The sequence below is a fragment of the Dendropsophus ebraccatus genome, chromosome 2 (assembly GCF_027789765.1).
Source record: "Dendropsophus ebraccatus isolate aDenEbr1 chromosome 2, aDenEbr1.pat, whole genome shotgun sequence".
Taxonomy (NCBI): Eukaryota; Metazoa; Chordata; class Amphibia; order Anura; family Hylidae; genus Dendropsophus; species Dendropsophus ebraccatus.
In genome coordinates, this window is record NC_091455.1 from 2,555,636 (window position 1) to 2,579,686 (window position 24,051).

General features: G+C 50.3%; 1 protein-coding gene across 2 annotated transcripts in view; it reads left to right on the forward strand.

Annotated features, from left to right (window-relative positions):
* The window catches only part of LOC138782920 (kinesin-like protein KIFC3), a 158,595-nt gene that overhangs the window by 31,444 nt on the left and 103,100 nt on the right, over positions 1 to 24,051 (forward strand). For both annotated transcript variants that reach the window (XM_069956906.1, XM_069956907.1), the window contains 3 exons: positions 5,217 to 5,348; positions 8,682 to 8,830; positions 13,062 to 13,209. In XM_069956906.1, the coding sequence (XP_069813007.1) occupies positions 5,217 to 5,348; positions 8,682 to 8,830; positions 13,062 to 13,209 (429 nt within the window). The remainder of the gene's footprint in view (positions 1 to 5,216; positions 5,349 to 8,681; positions 8,831 to 13,061; positions 13,210 to 24,051) is intronic.

Below are 24,051 nucleotides of genomic sequence, written 5' to 3' on the forward strand. Positions count from 1 at the left end.
AAAGAGTGGTATTTATTGCATGTAGCAAAAATAACAGGAGAGATGCAACGTATTCTGTCTTCTCACAAGACCGTTATCAAGCTTGATAACGGTCTTGTGAGAAGACAGAAACGTTGCATCTCTCCTGTTATTTTTGCTACATGAAATAAATACCAATTTTTTTTTCACTTGAAGCTGGTGTGCTGCGGAATTTAGCTTTGTATAAATATATAATATATATATATATATATATATATATATATATATATATATCTACAGCCAACAGAGACCTATCTCCATATATATTATATATATGCACACATCTACAGCCGTATATGCACAGGTAGGGTGAGAGTCCATGTATATTATAGGGGATATATGTGTATATTATATATATATATATATATATATATATATATATATATATATACTTTCACAAAATGACGCAGCACTCTAGAAATAGTGTAGATATGGTGCCAGCTGTCAGCACCTTGACCGCAGGTGTCTATTCAGATAGATACTGGATAAACTATAGCGGCACTCCAATGTTCGTGGCAAATGTCCTCTAAGAGCAACTTCTCCCAACCGTCCAAGAGCAGTTTGGCCACCAACAATGCCTTTTCAGCATGATGGAGCACCTTGCCATAAAGCAAAGGTGATAACTAAATGGCTCAGCTAACAAAACAGAGAGATTTTGGGTCCATGGCCTGGAAACTCCCCAAATCTTAATCCCATTAAGAACTTGTGGTCAATCATCAAGAGACGGGTGGACAAACAAAAACCAACAAATTATGAATGCAAGCATTGATTGTGCAAGAATGGACGGCTATCAGTCAGGATTTGGTCCAGCAGTTGTATGAGAGCAGCCGGGGAGAATTGCAGAGGTCCTGAAGAACGGCCAACACTGCAAATATTATAGACTTGCTGCAGTAACTCATCTAGCTGTCAGTATAAGCTTCTGTTACTCAGAATATGATTGCAATTATGTTTCTGTATGTGATAAAAACATCTGACAAACACATAAAAACCAGAGGGCAGCAGAGCATGGGAAAATAGAGGATTTGTGTCATTCTCAGAACTTTTGGCCATGACTGTACACTCCAATAGGCAGGTGCTATATATATCAAAATCTTTCACAATCAATTAAGTGCACAATTTCATCTCAATCAAAAATTTACAAGTATAGTAAAAAATCCAGGATTTCAACCGTGTTATCAAGTGTGGAAGAGAATCTATGCGATTCCTAAAGGTAATTATCATATAGTCCAGAAGTAGCAATGTGATTACAATCATAATTATCAGGTAACAATGTGCAGCAGTTGTGGCGATGAGCACAGCATCAGCGCATGTCTATCATACACTCCTTATCCACCATTGGAACGCACGCCAAGATGGAACGCAAGGACTGTGCTTGTAACTAAGTAACCAGTACACCAACCCATGTAACTATTTCAGGACCGGTGAAAAAGCATAGATACTCACTATTGTACAGCGCTATCGCAGAGCCTACCTTTTAACACGGACACTGATCCGTCCTGCCAGCCAGCAAAACGCAGAACAATATAGGACGACTAACCCGAACAGAGTCCAGTCCAAAGGTCAGCAGTCCCTTCCTTGGGGGCTCGAAGGCCAAATGCCCAGTTTCATCCACACTTCACCACCTGTGTATTTACGTAGGGGTAATAGAGCACAAGTAATGTCACCCAAGCAATGCAAAGGAACAACCATTGTGATGTAATAGTTGCTGATGCAGGAATCACCTTCAGTGGCGGCCATCATTCTGTTACAATAAAGGAGCTTGAAAAGTCTGTGCATAAATAGAAAAAAATATAAATATATATGTAAAGTAATATGTATGTTTTACAGTGTATTGAAGCATAACACAAAGAATAGGAACTGAACCAGTGGGAAGCAAGCATGGGAAGTCTATGCAAACGGAAGAATATCTAGGTAGAATTGGGTCCTCCACATTCACTCCATTGGCTTTTAAAGAATGTAATTGATGTAGTGAAATGAAGTTCCCGTCTCTTCGGCATTGAGAAGTCCCCCTCTGCTAGGTCGGCCATTCCATCCACAAACATCATTTTAAATCGTTTTCTCTAAGCCCTGCCAGGAAGAACTTGTCTAGATTTACCTCTGGTATATATGTGTTGTGTCAGTCCGGTTTTGCCGTCATATGTGGTTTCTCCAACATATACCAATGTAGATGGCCACCACAACACCTATATTATCCACTCAGAAGGACAGTAAATCGATTACTGGGATAACGTTCACCTCTCCCTGGATGTCCAACATCCGATGGTACTGGGACCCAGACCCATGTTGTAGCTTTACGTTGTGCTATTTCAGACTGAACAATTCTGTCTCTAATATTTTTCACACATTTATAGGACATTAATGGCCTCTGATTTAACCTGCGATATCTGGATAACTCTGTTGGACTATGGGCCGATGAGTAGTAATAATTTTGGCCACAAGGATTATAAGTAGTTACATAAGGAATCCTGCTTCCCTTAGAGGTTGGTAATGTTGGAGTGCGGTAAATCTGTATAACATCTTGTTGAGCTAATGCGTTAGGATGACCTTCTCTCAGAAAGGGATGGGCTATCCCATCGATTGGTGCCTCGTAGTTACCGCTATCCGTTACAATTCTTTTTACCCGTAAAAATTGGCTTTTCAGGAGATTACGCTTCATATTAGGTGGATGATTGGAATGAAAATGTAGTAAAGTGTTTTTATCGGTTAGTTTCACATATAAATCTGTGGTGAGTCTGTTTCCCTCTATGTGAACCACTGTATCCAAAAAGACCGCCTGTGAATGAGAATGGGTGATTGTGAATTGTATCTCGCTGTCAAGATGGTTCAGGAACCACCGAAATTGCATCAGCTCAGTCTCAGTCCCCTTCCAGAGGAGGGCGGTGTAGTCTATGAAACGCCAGCAGCCCAGAAGATGCTGCGCATGCTGCTGGGAAACAGACAGGCGTCTCCTCAATCTGTTCCACAAATTTGCATAAGATGGCGCCACGTTACTGCCCGTCGCTGTTCCTTTTGTTTGTAAATAAAACTTTTCTCAAAAAACAAAACAATTACATGTCAACCGCATTTCAAGCATTTCCAGTAGCATTTGCTGACAAGGAAGGGTAAGTATGGGCAATGGCACCAGTGCCTTTCTGATGGTCCATGGAGGTGTATATATTCACAATGTCGCAGGAGGCTAATAAGGCATCTCTGGAATCTCGATATCACTGATATCTCGGATGTATGATTTCATCTCCATAACTTGGCGTGCGTTCCAATGGTGGATAAGGAGTGTATGATAGACATGCGCTGATGCTGTGCTCATCGCCACAACTGCTGCACATTGTTACCTGATAATTATGATTGTAATCACATTGTCACTTCTGGACTATATGATAATTACCTTTAGGAATCGCATAGATTCTCTTCCACACTTGATAACACGGTTCAATCTTCAATCTGTATTTTTTACTATTTTACTACATTTTTGATTGAGATGAAATTGTGCACTTAATTGATTGTAAAAGATATTGAGATATATATATATATAGCACCTGCCTATTGGAGTGTATTCAGGTGCCTGGAAGGACTGAAATGTCGCTAGTCTGTGTTTGAAGAAAAGTTTCACTTTGTTTTTGCCACGAACATCGGAGTGCCACTATCGTTTATCCAATATATATAATATACACATGCACAGCCGGTTATATATCTCTCTCTCTCTCTCTCTCTCTCTCTCTCTCTCTCTCTCTCTCTCTATATATATATATATATATATATATATATACCAACAAAACACAACAATCACTGAACTCAGGGAGAACAGTGAAAAATTCCAATGGAGTACTCATTTACGAGTCTCCATTGATTGTCCCATACAAAATTTAAATATGCAAAAAAGGGGTCCGTGGAGCCTCAGTTACGAGTCTCAAAACACGGGAATAGCCAGATATCCCTCTCTCCAGAGAAGGGCTTCCAGAGTTCAGTGATTGTTGTGTTTTGTTGGTCTATTTATCATTGCCCCAGTAGCCAGAATCCTGCTCCACACTGACGAGGGGCAAATACCCTGAAACTGCAGTCTGTGGATGGATGCCTAGCCTTGGTAACCCTTGTCTTATGTCGTTATACTCGCCACAGAGTTAGACTTTGACTCACAGGGGCCACCCTGGTGTTTCCCTATTTGGGTCCTAAAGCTCGCAACAGAGTGAGGACCTGAGGGACTACGTATCAGGGTGGTTTGGTGCTCTCCCCACTAGGAGGCACCCCTTGGCAATGGGCTTCCTTCTCTGGAGAGAGGGATATCTGGCTATTCCCGTGTTTTGAGACTCGTAACTGAGGCTCCACGGACCCCTTTTTTGCATATATATATATATATATATATATATATATATATATATTATACACACAGGTAGGCTGAGTGCCCATGTGTATTATAGGGGATAAGAATCAGATCCTCACCTTGTCTACGGCAGTGTGTGAGGGGCCAGGGGTGAGAACAGCAGGGTATGAGGGGCCGGGGGTGAGTACATCGGGGTATGAGGAGTCGGGGGTGAATACATCGGGGTATGAGGAGCCGGGGGTGAGTACAGCGGTGTATGAGAGGCCGGTGGTGAGTACAGTGGTGTATGAGAGGTTGGGGGTGAGTACAGAGGTGTATGAGAGGCCGGTGGTGAGTACAGTGGTGTATGAGAGGTTGGGGGTGAATACAGAGGTGTATGAGAGGTTGGGGGTGAGTACAGTGGTGTATGAGGGGCCGGGGGTGAGTACAGCGGTGTATAAGAGGTTAGGGGTGAGTACAACGGTGTATGAGGGGGCGGGGGTGAGTACAGCGGTGTATGAGGGGGCGGGGGTGAGTACAGTGGTGTATGAGAGGTTGGGGGTGAGTACAGCGGTGTATGAGAGGTTGGGGGTGAGTACAGCGGTGTATGAGGCGCGGGGGGTGAGTACAGCGGTGTATGAGAGGTTGGGGGTGAGTACAGCAGTGTATAAGAGGTTAGGGGTGAGTACAACGGTGTATGAGGGGGCGGGGGTGAGTACAGCGGTGTATGAGGGGGCGGGGGTGAGTACAGTGGTGTATGAGAGGTTGGGGGTGAGTACAGCGGTGTATGAGGCACGGGGGGTGAGTATGTCACTGTATAAGGGGCTGGCGGTGAGTGCATCGGGGTGTGAGGGGCCGGCGGTGAGTGCGGATGCGCCCTGATGCTTCTCTATTCCCCATACAGTTTGTTGATCTGTGCATCCTCCTGGGATGTGATTACACCACAAAGATCAAAGGTCTGGGGAGAAAGAAAGCCCTGGAGATGATCCAGAAACACAAGAACATTGAAGGAATCATACAGGAGATCAAATCCGAGGTGAGATTTCATCACAGGACGAGTGTCTCCTCCTCACACATCACAGGACGGGTATCTCCTCCTCCTCCTCACACATCACAGGACGGGTATCTCCTCCTCATCACACATCACAGGACAGGTATCTCCTCCTCCTCACACATCACAGGACAGGTATCTCCTCCTCCTCCTCACACATCACAGGACGGGTATCTCCTCCTCATCACACATCACAGGACGGGTATCTCCTCCTCCTCACACATCACAGGACGGGTATCTCCTCCTCATCACACATCACAGGACGGGTATCTCCTCCTCCTCACACATCACAGGACGGGTATCTCCTCCTCCTCACACATCACAGGACGGGTATCTCCTCCTCCTCACACATCACAGGACGGGTATCTCCTCCTCACACATCACAGGACGGGTATCTCCTCCTCATCACACATCACAGGACGGGTATCTCCTCCTCCTCACACATCACAGGACGGGTATCTCCTCCTCATCACACATCACAGGACGGGTATCTCCTCCTCCTCACACATCACAGGACGGGTATCTCCTCCTCCTCACTCATCACAGGACGGGTATCTCCTCCTCCTCACACATCACAGGACGGGTATCTCCTCCTTCTCCTCACACATCACAGGACGGGTATCTCCTCCTCCTCACACATCACAGGAAGGGTATCCCCTCCTCCTCCTCCTCACACATTACAGGACGGGTATCTCCTCCTCCTCACACATCACAGGACGGGTATCTCCTCCTCCTCACACATCACAGGACGGGTATCTCCTCCTCCTCACACATCACAGGACGGGTATCTCCTCCTCCTCACACATCACAGGACGGGTATCTCCTCCTCCTCACACATCACAGGACGGGTATCTCCTCCTCCTCACACATCACAGGACGGGTATCTCCTCCTCCTCACACATCACAGGACGGGTATCTCCTCCTCACACATCACAGGACGGGTATCTCCTCCTCCTCACACATCACAGGACGGGTATCTCCTCCTCCTCACACATCACAGGACGGGTATCTCCTCCTCCTCCTCACACATCACAGGACGGGTATCTCCTCCTCCTCACACATCACAGGACGGGTATCTCCTCCTCCTCCTCACACATTACAGGACGGTATCTCCTCCTCCTCACACATCACAGGACGGGTATCTCCTCCTCCTCACACATCACAGGACGGGTATCTCCTCCTCCTCACACATCACAGGACCGGGTATCTCCTCCTCCTCACACATCACAGGACGGGTATCTCCTCCTCCTCCTCACACATCACAGGACGGGTATCATCCTCCTCCTCACACATCACAGGACGGTATCTCCTCCTCCTCACACATCACAGGACGGGTATCTCCTCCTCCTCCTCACACATCACAGGACGGGTATCCTCCTCCTCCTCACACATCACAGGACGGGTATCTCCTCCTCCTCCTCACACATTACAGGACGGGTATCTCCTCCTCCTCACACATCACAGGCACGGGTATCTCCTCCTCATCACACATCACAGGACGGGTATCTCCTCCTCCTCACACATCACAGGACGGGTATCTCCTCCTCCTCACACATCACAGGACGGGTATCTCCTCCTCCTCACACATCACAGGACGGGTATCTCCTCCTCCTCACACATCACAGGACGGGTATCTCCTCCTCCTCACACATCACAGGACGGGTATCTCCTCCTCACACATCACAGGACGGGTATCTCCTCCTCCTCCTCACACATTACAGGACGGTATCTCCTCCTCCTCACACATCACAGGACGGGTATCTCCTCCTCCTCACACATCACAGGACGGGTATCTCCTCCTCCTCCTCACACATCACAGGACGGGTATCTCCTCCTCCTCACACATCACAGGACGGGTATCTCCTCCTCACACATCACAGGACGGGTATCTCCTCCTCCTCACACATCACAGGACGGGTATCTCCTCCTCCTCACACATCACAGGACGGGTATCTCCTCCTCCTCCTCACACATCACAGGACGGGTATCTCCTCCTCCTCACACAATCACAGGACGGGTATCTCCTCCTCCTCCTCACACATTACAGGACGGGTATCTCCTCCCTCCTCTCACACATCACAGGACGGGTATCTCTCCTCCTCACACATCACAGGACGGGTATCTCCTCCTCCTCCTCACACATCACAGGACGGGTATCTCCTCCTCCTCACACATCACAGGACGGGTATCTCCTCCTCCTCCTCACACATCACAGGACGGGTATCTCCTCCTCCTCCTCACACATCACAGGACGGGTATCTCCTCCTCCTCCTCACACATCACAGGACGGGTATCTCCTCCTCCTCCTCACACATCACAGGACGGGTATCTCCTCCTCCTCCTCACACATCACAGGACGGGTATCTCCTCCTCACACATCACAGGACGGGTATCTCCTCCTCCTCACACATCACAGGACAGGTATCTCCTCCTCCTCCTCACACATCACAGGACGGGTATCTCCTCCTCACACATCACAGGACGGGTATCTCCTCCTCTTCCTCACACATTACAGGACGGTATCTCCTCCTCCTCACACATCACAGGACGGGTATCTCCTCATCCTCACACATCACAGGACGGGTATCTTCTCCTCCTCCTCCTCACACATCACAGGACGGGTATCTCTTCCTCCTCCTCACACATTACAGGACGAGTATCTCCTCCTCCTCCTCACACATCACAGGACGGGTATCTCCTCCTCCTCCTCACACATTACAGGACGGGTATCTCCTCCTCCTCCTCACACATTACAGGACGGGTATCTCCTCCTCCTCACACATCACAGGACGGGTATCTCCTCCTCCTCCTCACACATCACAGGACGGGTATCTCTTCCTCCTCCTCACACATCACAGGACGGGTATCTCCTCCTCCTCCTCACACATCACAGGACGGGTATCTCCTCCTCCTCACACATCACAGGACGGGTATCTCCTCCTCCTCCTCACACATCACAGGACGGGTATCTCCTCCTCCTCCTCACACATCACAGGACGGGTATCTCCTCCTCCTCCTCACACATCACAGGACGGGTATCTCTTCCTCCTCCTCACACATTACAGGACGAGTATCTCCTCCTCCTCCTCACACATCACAGGACTGGTATCTCCTCCTCCTCACACATCACAGGACGGGTATCTCCTCCTCCTCCTCAAACATCACAGGACGGGTATCTCCTCCTCCTCACACATCATAGGACGGGTATCTCCTCCTCCTCACACATCACAGGACGGGTATCTCCTCCTCCTCACACATCACAGGACGGGTATCTCCTCCTCCTACTCTTTCTTATTGACCCCTGATCTGCTTTTATAGAAGCGGACTCCTCCGGACTTTGATTACATTACAGCTCGCAGGCAGTTCTTGCATCCAGTCGTCGCCACTGTCAGTCCGAATGATCTAAAGTGGAGAAAGCCAGACGAAGAAAAGGTCCGTCAGTTTCTGTCAGGGGAGAAACACATGAAGTGAGTGGATACGTTGGAGTTTGTATATCACAGGGTCTGCTCTTATATTAGGATAGCCGGGGATAGGGCAGGGTGAGCTGTGGAGGAGGAGGCCCCAGGCCTCTGACCATAGGACGGACTTTAACCCTTTAAGGACAGAGCTTAAAATGGCCTGAAGGACCCGCGCCAATTTTCAGTTTAGCATATTTGTTTTTTCCTCCCCGCCTTCTAAGAGCCATAACTCTGTTATTTCCCACTACATGGCCGGGGGAGGGATTGTTGTATTCAGCAACAGGTGGACTTTGTAATGGCGTCTTTCAATCTACCATAATTCCGTATGGTAGATATGCAGGGTATATAGGTCAGTGTGTATACAGAGATATGCGGGGTATATAGGTCAGTGTGTATACAGGGTATATAGGTCAGTGTGTATACAGGGATATGCAGGGTATATAGGTCAGTGTGTATACAGGGATATGCGGGTTATATAGGTCAGTGTGTATACAGGGATATGCGGGTTATATAGGTCAGTGTGTATACAGGGATATGCAGGGTATATAGGTCAGTGTGTATACAGGGTATATAGGTCAGTGTGTATACAGGGATATGCAGGGTATATAGGTCAGTGTGTATACAGGGTATATAGGTCATTGTGTATACAGAGATATGCAGGGTATATACACTCACCGGCCACTTTATTAGGTACACCTGTCCAAATGCACGTTACCACTTAATTTCTAATCAGCCAATCACATGGCGGCAACTCAGTGCATTTAGGCATGTAGACATGGTCAAGACAATCTCCTGCAGTTCAAACCGAGCATCAGTATGGGAAAGAAAGGTGATTTTAGGGCCTTTGAACGTGGCATGGTTGTTGGTGCCAGAAGGGCTGGTCTGAGTATTTCAGAAACTGCTGATCTACTGGGATTTTCACGCACAAACATCTCTAGGGTTTACAGAGAATGGTCCGAAAAAGAAAAACCATCCAGTGAGCGGCCGTTCTGTGGGCGGAAATGCCTTGTTGATGCCAGAGGTCAGAGGAGAATGGGCAGACTGGTTCCAGCTGATAGAAAGGCAACAGTGACTCAAATAGCCAACCGTTACAGCCAAGGTAGGCAGAAGAGCATCTCTGACCGCACAGTACGGCCAACTCTGAGGCAGATAGGCTACAGCAGCAGAAGACCACACCGGGTGCCACTCCGCTCAGCTAAGAACAGGAAACTGAGGCTACAATTTGCACATGCTCATCGAAATTGGACAGTAGAAGATTGGAAAAACGTTGCCTGGTCTGATGAGTCTCGATTTCTGCTGCGACATTCGGATGGTAGGGTCAGAATTTGGCGTCAACAACATGAAAGCATGGATCCATCCTGCCTTGTATCAACGGTTCAGTCTGGTGGTGGTGGTGTCATGGTGTGGGGAATATTTTCTTGGCACTCTTTGGGCCCCTTGGTACCAATTGAGCATGGTTACAACGCCACAGCCTACCTGAGTATTGTTGCTGACCATGTCCATCCCTTTATGACCACAATGGACCCAACATCTGATGGCTACTTTCAGCAGGATAATGCGCCATGTCATAAAGCTAGAATCATCTCAGACTGGTTTCTTGAACATGACAATGAGGTCACTGTACTCCAATGGCCTCCACAGTCACCAGATCTCAATCCAATAGAGCATCTTTGGGATGTGGTGGAACGGGAGATTGGCATCATGGATGTGCAGCCGACAAATCTGCGGCAACTGTGTGATGCCATCATGTCACTATGGACCAAAATCTCTGAGGAAGCTTCCAGCACCTTGTTGTATCTATGCCACCAAGAATTGGGGCAGTTCTGAAGGCTAAAGGGGGTCCAACCCGTTACTAGCATGGTGTACCTAATAAAGTGGCCGGTGAGTGTAGGTCTTACAGGGGTATACAGATCCCTCCGCCTCTCTATAGAGAAAAGAGTCCTCATTACTACACCAACCTCTTGCCTCTCTATAGAGAGGTGGAAGGGTCGTTGTAGTGATGAGGAACCTTCTCTCTATAGAGAGGTGAAGAGGTCGTTGTAGTAATGAGGATCCTTCTCTCTATAGAGAGGCGGAGGGGTCGGTGTAGTAATGAGGATCCTTCTCTCTATAGAGAGGTGGAAGGGTCGTTGTAGTGATAAGGAACCTTCTCTCTATAGAGAGGTGAAGAGGTCGTTGTAGTAATGAGGATCCTTCTCTATAGAGAGGCGGAGGAGGGGTACGTGTAGTAATGAGGATCCTTCTCTCTATAGAGAGGCGGAGGGGTCGGTGTAGTAATGAGGATCCTTCTCTCTATAGAGAGGCACAGAGGTTGGTGTAGTAATGAGGATCCTTCTCTCTATAGAGAGGTGGAGGGGTCGGTGTAGTAATGAGGATCCTTCTCTATATAGAGAGGTGGAGGGGTCGGTGTAGTAATGAGGATCCTTCTCTCTATAGAGAGGTGAAGGGGTCATTGTAGTAATGAGGATCCTTTTCTCTATAAGGGGGTGGAGGGGTCGGTGTAATGAGGATCCTTCTCTCTATAGAGAGGCACAGAGGTTGGTGTAGTAATGAGGATCCTTCTCTCTATAGAGAGGCACAGAGGTTGGTGTAGTAATGAGGATCCTTCTCTCTATAGAGAGGTGGAGGGGTCGGTGTAGTAATGAGGATCCTTCTCTATATAGAGAGGCGGAGGGGTCGGTGTAGTAATGAGGATCCTTCTCTATATAGAGAGGCGGAGGGGTCGGTGTAGTAATGAGGATCCTTCTCTCTATAGAGAGGCGGAGGGGTCAGTGTAGTAATGAGGACTCTTCTCTCTGGAGAGGCGGGAGGTGGGGGTCGGTGTAATGAGGATCCTTCTCTCTATAGAGAGGCGGAGGGGTCGGTGTAGTAATGAGGATCCTTCTCTCTATAGAGAGGCGGAGGGGTCGGTGTAGTAATGAGGATCCTTCTCTCTATAGAGAGGCGGAGGGGTCGGTGTAGTAATGAGGACTCTTCTCTCTATGGAGAGGCGGAGGGGTCGGTGTAGTAATGAGGACTCTTCTCTCTATGGAGAGGAGGTGAAGGGGTCGGTGTAGTAATGAGGACTCTTCTCTCTATGGAGAGGCGGAGGGGTTGGTGTAGTAATTTCCCAGGGGGCAATGTTCTAGAATACACTGACATTGAGACACGTGATGGTGTCTCTGCGGTGTTTTGGTTGATCTCCCTGAGGTCAACCAGCGTCCTTTTGCATGCACTTACTAGTCATTGCTCCCACTAGCCAGAAACCTACTCCACACTGATGAGGGGCAAAAACCCCGAAACAGCTGTCTGTGGATGGATACCTTGCTGAGGTGGTTTCCTTAACTGGAGAACGCCTTTGGCTTGGTTGTTCCTTCCCGGAGGGAAGGTCTGGCTAGTTCACTGACGTCGAGACATGTGATGGTGTCTCTGCAGTGTTCTATTGCATAGGTGTAGTAATGAGGATCCTTCTCTCTATAGAGAGGCACAGAGGTTGGTGTAGTAATAAGGATCCTTCTCTCTAGAGAGGCGGAGGGGTCAGTATAGTAATGAGGACTCTTCTCTCTATAGAGAGGTGGAGGGGTCGGCATAGTAATGAGGACACTTCTCTCTATAGAGAGGCGGAGGGGTCAGTGTAGTAATGAGGACTCTTCTCTCTATAGAGAGGTGGAGGGGTCGGTGTAGTAATGAGGACTCTTCTCTCTATAGAGAGGTGGAGGGGTCGGTGTAGTAATGAGGACTCTTCTCTCTATAGAGAGGTGGAGGGGTCGGTGTAGTAATGAGGACTCTTCTCTATAGAGAGGAGGAGGCGTCGGTGTAGTAATGAGGATCCTTCTCTCTATAGAGAGGCGGAGGGGTCGGTGTAGTAATGAGGATCCTTCTCTCTATAGAGAGGCGGAGGGGTCGGTGTAGTAATGAGGATCCTTCTCTCTATAGAGAGGCGGAGGGGTCGGTGTAGTAATGAGGATCCTTCTCTCTATAGAGAGGCAGAGGGGTCGGTGTAGTAATGAGGATCCTTCTCTCTATACAGAGGCAGAGGGGTCGGTGTAGTAATGAGGATCCTTCTCTCTATAGAGAGGCGGAGGGGTCGGTGTAGTAATGAGGATCCTTCTCTCTATAGAGAGGCGGAGGGGTCGGTGTAGTAATGAGGATCCTTCTCTCTATAGAGAGGCGGAGGGGTCATTGTAGTAATGAGGACTTTTCTCTCTATAGAGAGGCGGAGAAGGGGTAGGTGTAGTAATGAGGATCCTTCTCTCTATAGAGAGGTCAGAGTCACCAGCGTCTTACAAAAGCTTCATCCAACCAAGAAAACTCAGAAAAGACGATCCAAGATGTCTGAATCTCTTCCGAGGAAACAGATGAAAATCAACACGTTCTTCCGGGTGACGAAGATGGCGCATGAGGTGAAGGTGAGAGAAGATGCTGCAGTCACTGACTGATCCCTCCCTCCTGGGGGCGCTCCGCTCCATTACAGCTGCTTTGTTTTGCTTTCACAATGTATTTTTATACGGTGCAGCATCAGCCAATAGCTGCAGAGCAGGAGGTCTGTACGGTGCAGGATCAGCCAGTAGCTGCAGAGCAGGAGGTCTGTACGGTGCAGGGTCAGCCAATAGCTGTAGAGCAGGAGGTCTGTACGGTGCAGCATCAGCCAATAGCTGTAGAGCAGGAGGTCTGTACGGTGCAGGATCAGCCAATAGCTGCTTAGTAGGAGGTCTGTACGGTGCACGATCAGCCAGTAGCTGCAGAGCAGGAGGTCTGTACGGTGCAGGATCAGCCAATAGCTGCTGAGCAGGAGGTCTGTACGGTGCAGGATCAGCCAGTAGCTGCAGAGCAGGAGGTCTGTACGGTGCAGGGTCAGCCAATAGCTGTAGAGCAGGAGGTCTGTACGGTGCAGCATCAGCCAATAGCTGTAGAGCAGGAGGTCTGTACGGTGCAGGATCAGCCAATAGCTGCTTAGTAGGAGGTCTGTACGGTGCACGATCAGCCAGTAGCTGCAGAGCAGGAGGTCTGTACGGTGCAGGATCAGCCAATAGCTGCTGAGCAGGAGGTATGTACTGTGCAGGATCAGCCAATAGCTGCAGAGCAGGAGGTCTGTACGGTGCAGGATCAGCCAATAGCTGCTGAGCAGGAGGTATGTACGGTGCAGGATCAGCCAATAGCTGTAGAGCAGGAGGTCTGTACGGTGCATTATCAGCCAATAGCTGCAGAGCAGGAGGTCTGTACGGTGCAGGATCAGCCATTAGATGCAGAGCAGGAGGTCTGTACGGTGCAGGATCAGCCAATAGCTGCAGAGCAGGAGGTCTGTACTGTGCAGGATCAGCCAATAGCTGCAGATTAGGAGGTCTGTACGGTGCAGGATCAGCCAATAGCTGCAGATTAGGAGGTCTGTATGGTGCAGGATCAGCCAATAGCTTCAGAGCGGGAGGTCTGTACGGTGCAGGGTCAGCCAATAGCTGTAGAGCAGGAGGTCTGTACGGTGCAGGATCAGCCATTAGCTGCAGATTAGGAGGTCTGTACGGTGCAGGATCAGCCAATAGCTGTAGAGCAGGAGGTCTGTACGGTGCAGGATCGGCCAATAGCTGCAGAGCAGGAGGTCTGTACGGTGCAGGATCGGCCAATAGCTGCAGAGCAGGAGGTCTGTACGGTGCAGGATCAGCCAATAGCTGCAGTGTAGGAGGTCTGTACGGTGCAGGATCAGCCAATAGCTGTAGAGCAGGAGGTCTGTACTGTGCAAGATCAGCCAATAGCTGCAGAGCTGAAGGTCTGTACGGTGCAGGGTCAGCCAATAGCTGCAGAGCAGGAGGTCTGTACTGTGCAGGATCAGCCAATAGCTGCAGAGCAGGAGGTCTGTACGGTGCAGGATCAGCCAATAGCTGTAGAGCAGGAGGTCTGTACGGTGCAGGATCAGCCAGTAGCTGCAGAGCAGGAGGTCTGTACGGTGCAGGATCAGCCAATAGCTGTAGAGCAGGAGGTCTCTACGGTGCAGGATCAGCCAATAGCTGCAGAGCAGGAGGTCAGTACTGTGCAGGATCAGCCAATAGCTGTTGAGCAGGAGGTCTGTACTGTGCAGGATCAGCCAATAGCTGCAGAGCAGGAGGTCTGTACGGTGCAGGATCAGCCAATAGCTGTAGAGCAGGAGGTCTGTACGGTGCAGGATCAGCCAATAGCTGCAGAGCAGGAGGTCTGTACGGTGCAGGATCAGCCAATAGCTGCAGAGCAGGAGGTCTCTACGGTGCAGGATCAGCCAATAGCTGCAGAGCGGGAGGTCAGCACGGTGCAGGATCAGCCAATAGCTGCAGAGCAGGAGGTCTCTACAGTGCAGGATCAGCCAATAGCTGCAGAGCAGGAGGTCTGTACGGTGCAGGATCAGCCAATAGCTGCAGAGCAGGAGGTCTGTACGGTGCAGGATCAGCCAATAGCTGTAGAGCAGGAGGTCTGTACGGTGCAGGATCAGCCAATAGCTGCAGAGCAGGAGGTCTGTACGGTGCAGGATCAGCCAATAGCTGTAGAGCAGGAGGTCTGTACGGTGCAGGATCAGCCAATAGCTGCAGAGCAGGAGGTCTGTACGGTGCAGGATCAGCAAATAGCTGCAGAGCAGGAGGTCTCTACGGTGCAGGATCAGCCAATAGCTGCGGAGCGGGAGGTCAGCACGGTGCAGGATCAGCCAATAGCTGCAGAGCGGGAGGTCAGCACGGTGCAGGATAAGCCATTAGCTGCAGAGCAGGAGGTCTGTACGGTGCAGGATCAGCCAATAGCTGTAGAGCAGGAGGTCTGTACGGTGCAGGATCAGCCAATAGCTGCAGAGCAGGAGGTCTTTACGGTGGAGGATCAGCAAATAGCTGCAGTGTGTTATCATGATATACAGCAGTGTTCTGAACATGTTGGGAGTTGTAGTCTCGCAGCAGCAGGATTCATCATGCTCCTATCTGTGTGTACGGCACGGACGGGCTCTGCCTATTGGCCACTCTCCTGGGTTGGGCATCTGGAAGCAGCGGGTATAATGATACTTATTAGGACGGCAGATGACTATGAAATGTGCTGGGATTGACACGTCCTCTCCTGTCCCCTTAGTCCTGCCCGGGGACACGTCCCGTATCATCAGCGGAATGACGTCCAGGAGGATCGATCGGCTGGGGCCCCCGAGGGTCTCTGAACTATAAATCACCATGGCTGTTGTCAATCTGTCTGGAGGGGTGAAGGGCAGCTGCTTGTTGGATCTGTTGTCTCCTCATCCCTGACTCTCCATCCCGTCTGCCGGCTCTTACACCACGGCGGCCTAGAGACGCAGAGCTCCTCACTCCAGCTAATCATGGCACTGATCTGATATAACATATAACGGTTTACGCTGAGATCCCATCGTAATAACTCTGCAGAGAGACTTTATTCTTAAGCCGCAGAGACGTCTACATTGCTGACTCTCTCATTCCTCTACAATTACATTTGCATCTTACTCCAGGCAATGCAGACCGACCACCACCATCATCACCCCCACCACTAATCATCATCACCACCCTCGCCACCCCCACCATATCCATCACCACCCCCACCACCAATCATCACCACCACCACCCCCTCCATATCCATCACCACCCCTACCACCACCATCACCACCCCCGCCATATCCATTACCACCCCCACCACCAATCATCACCAGTATCACTACCCCCACCATATCACCATCTTCATCCTCACCACCACCACCATCCCCACAACCATCACCACCCCCACCACCATCACCCCCCCCCACACTAATCATTACCATCACCCCCACCATCACCACCCCCACCACCAGTCATCCCCACCCCACCATCACCCCCCCCACACACACACTAATCATTACCATCACCACCCCCACCACCAGTCATCCCCACCCCACCATCACCCTCCCCCCCCTCCACACACACACTAATCATTACCATCACCCCCACCATCACCACCCCCACCACCAGTCATCCCCACCCCACCATCACCCCCCCCCCCCACACACACACACACACTAATCAGTACCATCACCCCCACCATCACCACCCCCACCACCAGTCATCCCCACCCCACCATCACCCTCCCCCACTCCACACACACACTAATCATTACCATCACCACCCCACTGATCATTACCATCACCACCCCCACCACCAGTCATCCCCACCATCACCCCCCCACAAATCATTACCATCACCCCCCAACTAATCATTACCATCACACCCACCATCACCCCCCCAACTAATCATTACCATTACCATCACCCCCACCATCACCCCCCCACACACACACTAATCATTACCATCACCACCCCCATCACCCCCCAACTAATCATTACCATCACCCCCACCATCACCCCCCCAACTAATCATTACCATCACCCCCACCATCACCCCTCCCCAACTAATCATTACCATCACCCCCACCATCACCCCTCCCCAACTAATCATTACCATCACCCCCACCATCACCCCCCCAACTAATCATTACCATCACCCCCACCATCACCCCCCCAACTAATCATTACCATCACCCCCACCATCCCCCCCCCAACTAATCATTACCATCACCCCCACCATCACCCCCCCCAACTAATCATTACCATCACCCCCACCATCACCCCCCCAACTAATCATTACCATCACCCCCACCATCACCCCTCCCCAACTAATCATTACCATCACCCCCACCATCACCCCCCCAACTAATCATTACCATCACCCCCACCATCACCCCCCCACAAATCATTACCATCACCCCCACCATCACCCCCCCAACTAATCATTACCATCACCCCCACCATCACCCCCCCAACTAATCATTACCATCACCCCCACCATCACCCCTCCCCAACTAATCATTACCATCACCCCCACCATCACCCCCCCAACTAATCATTACCATCACCCCCACCATCACCCCTCCCCAACTAATCATTACCATCACCCCCACCATCACCCCTCCCCAACTAATCATTACCATCACCCCCACCATCACCCCTCCCCAACTAATTATTACCATCACCCCCACCATCCCCCCCCCCCCCCCAACTAATCATTACCATCACCCCCACCCCCACCATATCCTAGTGGTGTATGTTTTATTATAATGTTTGATTTTAAAGGTTCCTCTCAGAATCCATCTTTGTTCTCACTCCCGTGATGTGTTAAGCTTTCTGGGCCGCTCTCTGCGGCCGCTCATGTCTGGACTCTCATCATGCTACGAGGGACTCCTGAGCGGCCCGCCCAGGTCTGCAGGATGTAGATGCAGGTGTATAGGGGTCTGTTTGTGATCTTGTCACCTAGATCTGTTGGGTTTGTCTCCTGGATCTGCTTAGTACTGGACTGTTCCTTCTCTGCTCTCTACATTTTATATGTCCTTTATTATATATAATATATATTGTCCTTTTATTATAATCCCTAAACTATTGCATATAAAAGCCTCAACCTCTAATCGTTTTTCCTTCTTGCCGTCCGTAGAGTTTGTCTTTTGTGACTTGGTGATGGCCAGTTATCGCCGGTCTCGCTCGGGGTGGTGTCCGCATACTGTGTTCAGCTCGTAGTGTGGGGGGAGATGTTTAATGGTTGCACTGATTGTGATGCCCTATAGCTCCTCTCCTATGGGCAGTGGGGCAGTGTACTATGATGAAGGGTTGTACTGGCCCAGCAGAGAACCTGCCATAGCTTAGGAGGAGATGCCATCATCTATGGCCACTAGGGGCTGGGTTGTTTTTTTTAAAAGGGTTTTTTATGCAATTTGTCCAGTACATAATGTAAACCATAACAAGACAACTAGAAAATTAACGCACAGGCATCAGGTGACATAAGAGCAGACCAGGTTTAGGTTAGGGAAATAGGAATCTGGAAAGTCAGTGTCCGTGACAGCATATGCCTCCCATTATTTGGCTCTGTAGCCGGAATGAATATAGGATCAGAACAGCAACTCGATGCCTCGAGCCCTAAATCAAGGGCTGTAACAATATACCCCAACAGAACACATAGCGCACTCATTCACACTCCATTCACACCCTGCCACCTACCTGCCCTCCAACCCCAGCTCAGAGGATTGAACAGTCCTTTGTCCTCATGTCTGTATTGGGGTGGCCATATCTGGTACCGCTAGCCACTGTAGCCAAATGTTTTGGTAGAGCAATTTATTCCAATTTAACTGTGTATTATGTACCTCTGTACTGTATGCATAGAAAAAAAAGCGCTGCGGAATCTGTTGGCGCTAATAAATTTATTATTATTATTATTATATAAGGGAATGTAGGAATTGGCCAGGGACTTCCAGTGTGATAGGAAAGGAGTGTCAGGGGATTTCTGTGCCATGATCACCACCTTTCTGGCACAAACTAGCAGTATACAGAAAAAAAGGCGTTTGTATGTGCCGAATACAATAGTGTCTATAACACCAAGTAGGCATAACTAGGGAGATAGGATCAGTGGAAAATCAAAGGGCTGATGCAGAAACAGCAGCACTGAGGACCAGAAAGGCAGCATGAAAACACCGAATGGAGAAAGGTAACGGTATCGCTGTGGCAGCGGAAGCAAATATCATCGGCCGCCATTCCCAGCAGCTTTAAGCGGGCTGGAGTAAAAACAACCCTATGTAGAAAACAGAATTGTATGGGAAGGTCTTGTGCACTCACTACTGACAACAGAAAGTGATGAGTGACGTCCTCCCAGTCGTCTGCAATGAGCTCAGGGATGTCACTCAGCCACTTCGTATAGGCTCTGTGTGGCACACTGATTGTAGGAGGGCGTAAATATTCGTCAGGGGCTTTTCCAAATCCTCTGTACGCAATAGGGTCTCAAGACTGGATGTGAAAAGGGTGATCTTGTTTGACCCAAACTCAGCCCGAACCAACTGTCCCAACTGAAGAAACTGGGTCGATTGGACAGCCATTTAATGCGACCTGCAGCTCCCCAGAGGAGACAAAGCTTGTAGAGTCAAGGAAAAGTTGACCCAGGTACTTAAGTCCCCTAGAAGTCCAGTATCCGATCGCTGGGTGATTAACAAAATAGCGCAAATGTGGATTCAGCCAAAGAGGAGTCTTGGGCGATAAGAAGGGGGCAAGGTTATCCAATCTCCTCTGAGTCCAAGCAACCGCCACTGCTCTTACTGAAAGCAGAGGAGCATCTCCCACTCTCCTGTACCTAAATAGAGTATTTGCCAGTCCCTCATAGGAGCCATAAGGGCCCCATACAAAGAGGCAGCTGCATTGCTATAATTAATATCGAGCCACCAGTGTGCATAAACTAATTGTGAGGCAAGATAGTAGGCGTAGAAGTTGGGAGCAGCCAATCACCATAGAACCTCTTATATCTTACTGATATTGTACCTGTGTGAGCAACCAGGTGAACTAGTTATAGGAGATGTGCTCTGTATAGGTAAGAGGTGAAGATGCTCTCAGAATCATTGACCACTGGCCGACCCTCAGGATGGATGACCACTGGCTGTCCCTCAGGATGGATGACCACTGGCCGTCCCTCAGGATGGATGACCACTGGCCCACCCTCAGGATGGATGACCACTGGCCCACCCTCAGGATGGATGACCACTGGCCGACCCTTAGCATGGGTGACCACTGGCCCACCCTCAGGATGGATGACCACTGGCCGTCCCTCAGGATGGATGACCACTGGCCGACCCTCAGGATGGATGACCACTGGCCGACCCTCAGGATGGGTGACCACTGGCCGACCCTCAGGATGGATGACCACTGGCCCACCCTCAGGATGGATGACCACTGGTGGAATTTCCTGCTCCACACTGACAAGGGGCAAAACCCCCAGGGCACCTGTCTGTGGCTTCATGGACCCTTTTTTCTTCCTCCCCCTCTAAGGAGATGACTGACAGGTATCTAAGTGAAGCAATAAAGATGGTTCCTCCATCCTTCCCCCTCAGAGACCCTGCATAAATGTCCTCAAGTCTATTCACTCAGCTGTCCTCCTCCTCACAGGCACTGACTCAACTGTGAGCAATGACTGACTTCCTGTCTGTGCTGACTGACTCCTCTGACTCCCTGTCTGCACTGACTGACTCCCTGTCTGCACTGACTGACTCCTCTGACTCCCTGTCTGCACTGACTGACTTCCTGTCTGTGCTGACTGACTCCTCTGACTCCCTGTCTGCACTGACTGACTGACTGACTCCCTCCCTGTCTGCACACACTGACTCCTCTGAGTGACTCCATGTCTCCACCGACTCCTGAAACTGAACTTAAAGGAGAAGTCTGGGCAAAACATATTTTTTATTATGTTATTACATTAGGAAAGTTAGACAAATTCCTAATATACACTAATTATAGGAAATGCACATCTACTGCTATTTTCCTCAATATAGTAGATCAGACAGGCTTCAATTCCTCTCAAAAACCGTGACGTTACGAATCTGGTGTATTTCATAAAAAGTGTCCAGCAGGGGGCGCACTATATGGAGAAATTACATTGTAAGAACAACTATATCGCAAGTGCCAGCAGCCCCCTCCACGGCACATAGGACTGGGCTGCTGGCACTTGTGGTGCGGCTGCCCCCCTTTAGCTTTCTCCCCCCCACACCAGCAGCCCCCAGTGAAAACCCCCACTGGGGTCACTGGTCTGGGGTCTGCTGTCACGGGGGGCAGCCACACCACAAGTGCCAGCAGCCCGTCCTATGTGCCGTGGACGGGGCTGCTGGCACTTGTGATATAGTTATTCTTACAATGTAATTTCTCCATATAGTGTGCCCCCTGCTGGACACTTCATATGAATTATACCTTTATACCTGATTTGTGACATCACAATTTCTTTTTAGAGAAATTGAAGCCTGCCTGATCTACTAAATTGAGGGAAATAGCAGTACATGTGCATTTCCCATAATTACTGTAAATTAGGAATTTGTCTAACTTTCCTTGTGTAATAACATATTAAAAAATACCTTTTGCCCGGAGTTTTCCTTTAACTTCCTGTCACGGCTCAGTTTCTTTTGTGTAGCTCATTAGCATAGCTTCACCCACCTGCCGAAATCTTCCATCAGTAACTGTACCATTTCTGTTAGGAGCCTGCAGGTGGCGCTGCTGGGTGTAGGTGTGTGTAACCATCCTGTGCTGCCAGTAACACTCATATCACACGTTACACACACAACACTTTATATTAATGCATCACATAACTGTAAGACCAAAGTAGGAAGATCAGTGCTGGAGGGAACATCAGTGTTGGAGCCCCCAGGATGGAGAGAACATCGGGGTGGAGGGAACATCAGTGTTGGAGCCCCCAGGATGGAGAGAACATCGGGGTGGAGGGAACATCAGTGTTGGAGCCCCCAGGATGGAGAGAACATCGGGGTGGAGGGAACATCAGGGTTGGGGCCATTGTGGTGGAGGGAACATCAGTGCTGGGGCCCCCAGGGTGGAGGGAACAGCAGGGTTGAAGCCACCGGGGTGGAGGAACCATCAGGTCTGGAGCCACCGGGGGGGGAGGAACCATCAGTGCTGGAGCCACCGGGGTGGAGGGAACGTCAGTTCTGGAGCCCCCGGGGTGGAAGGAACATCAGTGCTGGAGCCACCAGGGTGGAGGAACCATCAGTGCTGGAGCCCCCAAGGCGGAGGGAACATCAGTGCTGGAGCCCCCGGGGTGGAGAGAACATCAGTTCTGGAGCCCCCGGGGTGGAGGGAACATCATTGCTGGAGCCACCAGGGTGGAGGAACCATCAGTGCTGGAGCCCCCAAGGTGGAGGGAACATCAGTGCTGGAGGGAACATTAGAGCTGGGGCCCCCGGGTTGAAGGAACCATCAGTGCTGGAGCCCCCATGCTGGAGGGAACATCAGTGCTGGAGCCCCCAGGGTGGAGGGAACATCAGTGCTGGAGCCACCGTGGTGGAGGAACCATCAGGTCTAGAGCCATTGGGGTGGAGGGAACATCAGTGCTGGAGCATCCATGCTGGAGGGAACATCAGTGCTGGAGCCACCGGTGTGAAGGAACCATCAGGTCTAGAGCCACCGGGGTGGAGGAACCATCAGGTCTAGAGCCACTGGGGTAGAGGGAACTTCAGTGCTGGAGCCCCTGGGGTGAAGGGAACATCAGTGCTGGGGCCCCCGGGGTGGAGGTAACATCAGTGCTGGGGCCCCCGGGGTGGAGGGAATATCAGTGCTGGAGCCCCCAGGGTGGGGGTAACATCAGTGCTGGAGCCCCTGGGGTGGAGAGAACATCAGTGCTGGAGCCACCGGGGTGGAGGAACCATCAGGTCTAGAGCCACTGGGGTGGAGGGAACATCAGTGCTGGAGCCCCCGGGGTGGAGGGAACATCAGTGCTGGGGCCCCCGGGGTGGAGGGAACATCAGTGCTGGGGCCCCCGGGGTGGAGGGAACATCAGTGCTGGGGCCCCCGGGGTGGAGGGAATATCAGTGCTGGAGCCCCCAGGGTGGGGGTAACATCAGTGCTGGAGCCCCTGGGGTGGAGAGAACATCAGTGCTGGAGCCACCGGGGTGGAGGAACCATCAGGTCTAGAGCCACTGGGGTGGAGGGAACATCAGTGCTGGAGCCCCCGGGGTGGAGGGAACATCAGTGCTGGGGCCCCCGAGGTGGAGGGAACATCAGTGCTGGAGCCCCCATGCTGGAGGGAACATCAGTGCTGGAGTCACCAGGGTGGAGGGAACATCAGTGCTGGAGTCACCAGGGTTAAGTTTAACTTTTGTTTTGCCTGACCCAGGATAGGATGGTTCCTAATTAGAGTTAGCAGCTGCAGTTCTGCTTACAACTTAAAATCACAGAAACAGACAGCTGATGTACGTATCAGTAACATAAGTTAGGCAAGCGCCCCCTTTATTGTTTTGTGTTTACTTTTATAGACAGAATATGGGGAGTTGTTACTCATGCGCAGTGTATTCAAGTATTGCAAACGTAACATATGTGTCAGGGTTCCTGGAAAATATCATTGTGAGCGGGAGTTCCTATTCCTTTTTTTCTTCCAGACCATCTTTCTGTCACGCTGTGATCACGTACTTATTGAGAGAGCTGTATATATAGGTGTATACCCACAGCTACGGTGTAAGCAGCTAGAATCACATCACCTAGCCTTATCAGTCCCCCTTTTGACATCCGTGGAGCATGGACTTGGATCATCACTGGTGGTTGGTTAGTAGCCGGAGGTTGCAAGGGTTCCACCCTCAGCCACGGGTTGATCGAAGGGAACACGTTTTCTCTCACGGGTGACCTCATCCTCCGAGTACAGAATCCAACCTCCAGAAATGTCCAGGCAGCGCAGATTCAAGAGAACCGATAAGAGAAA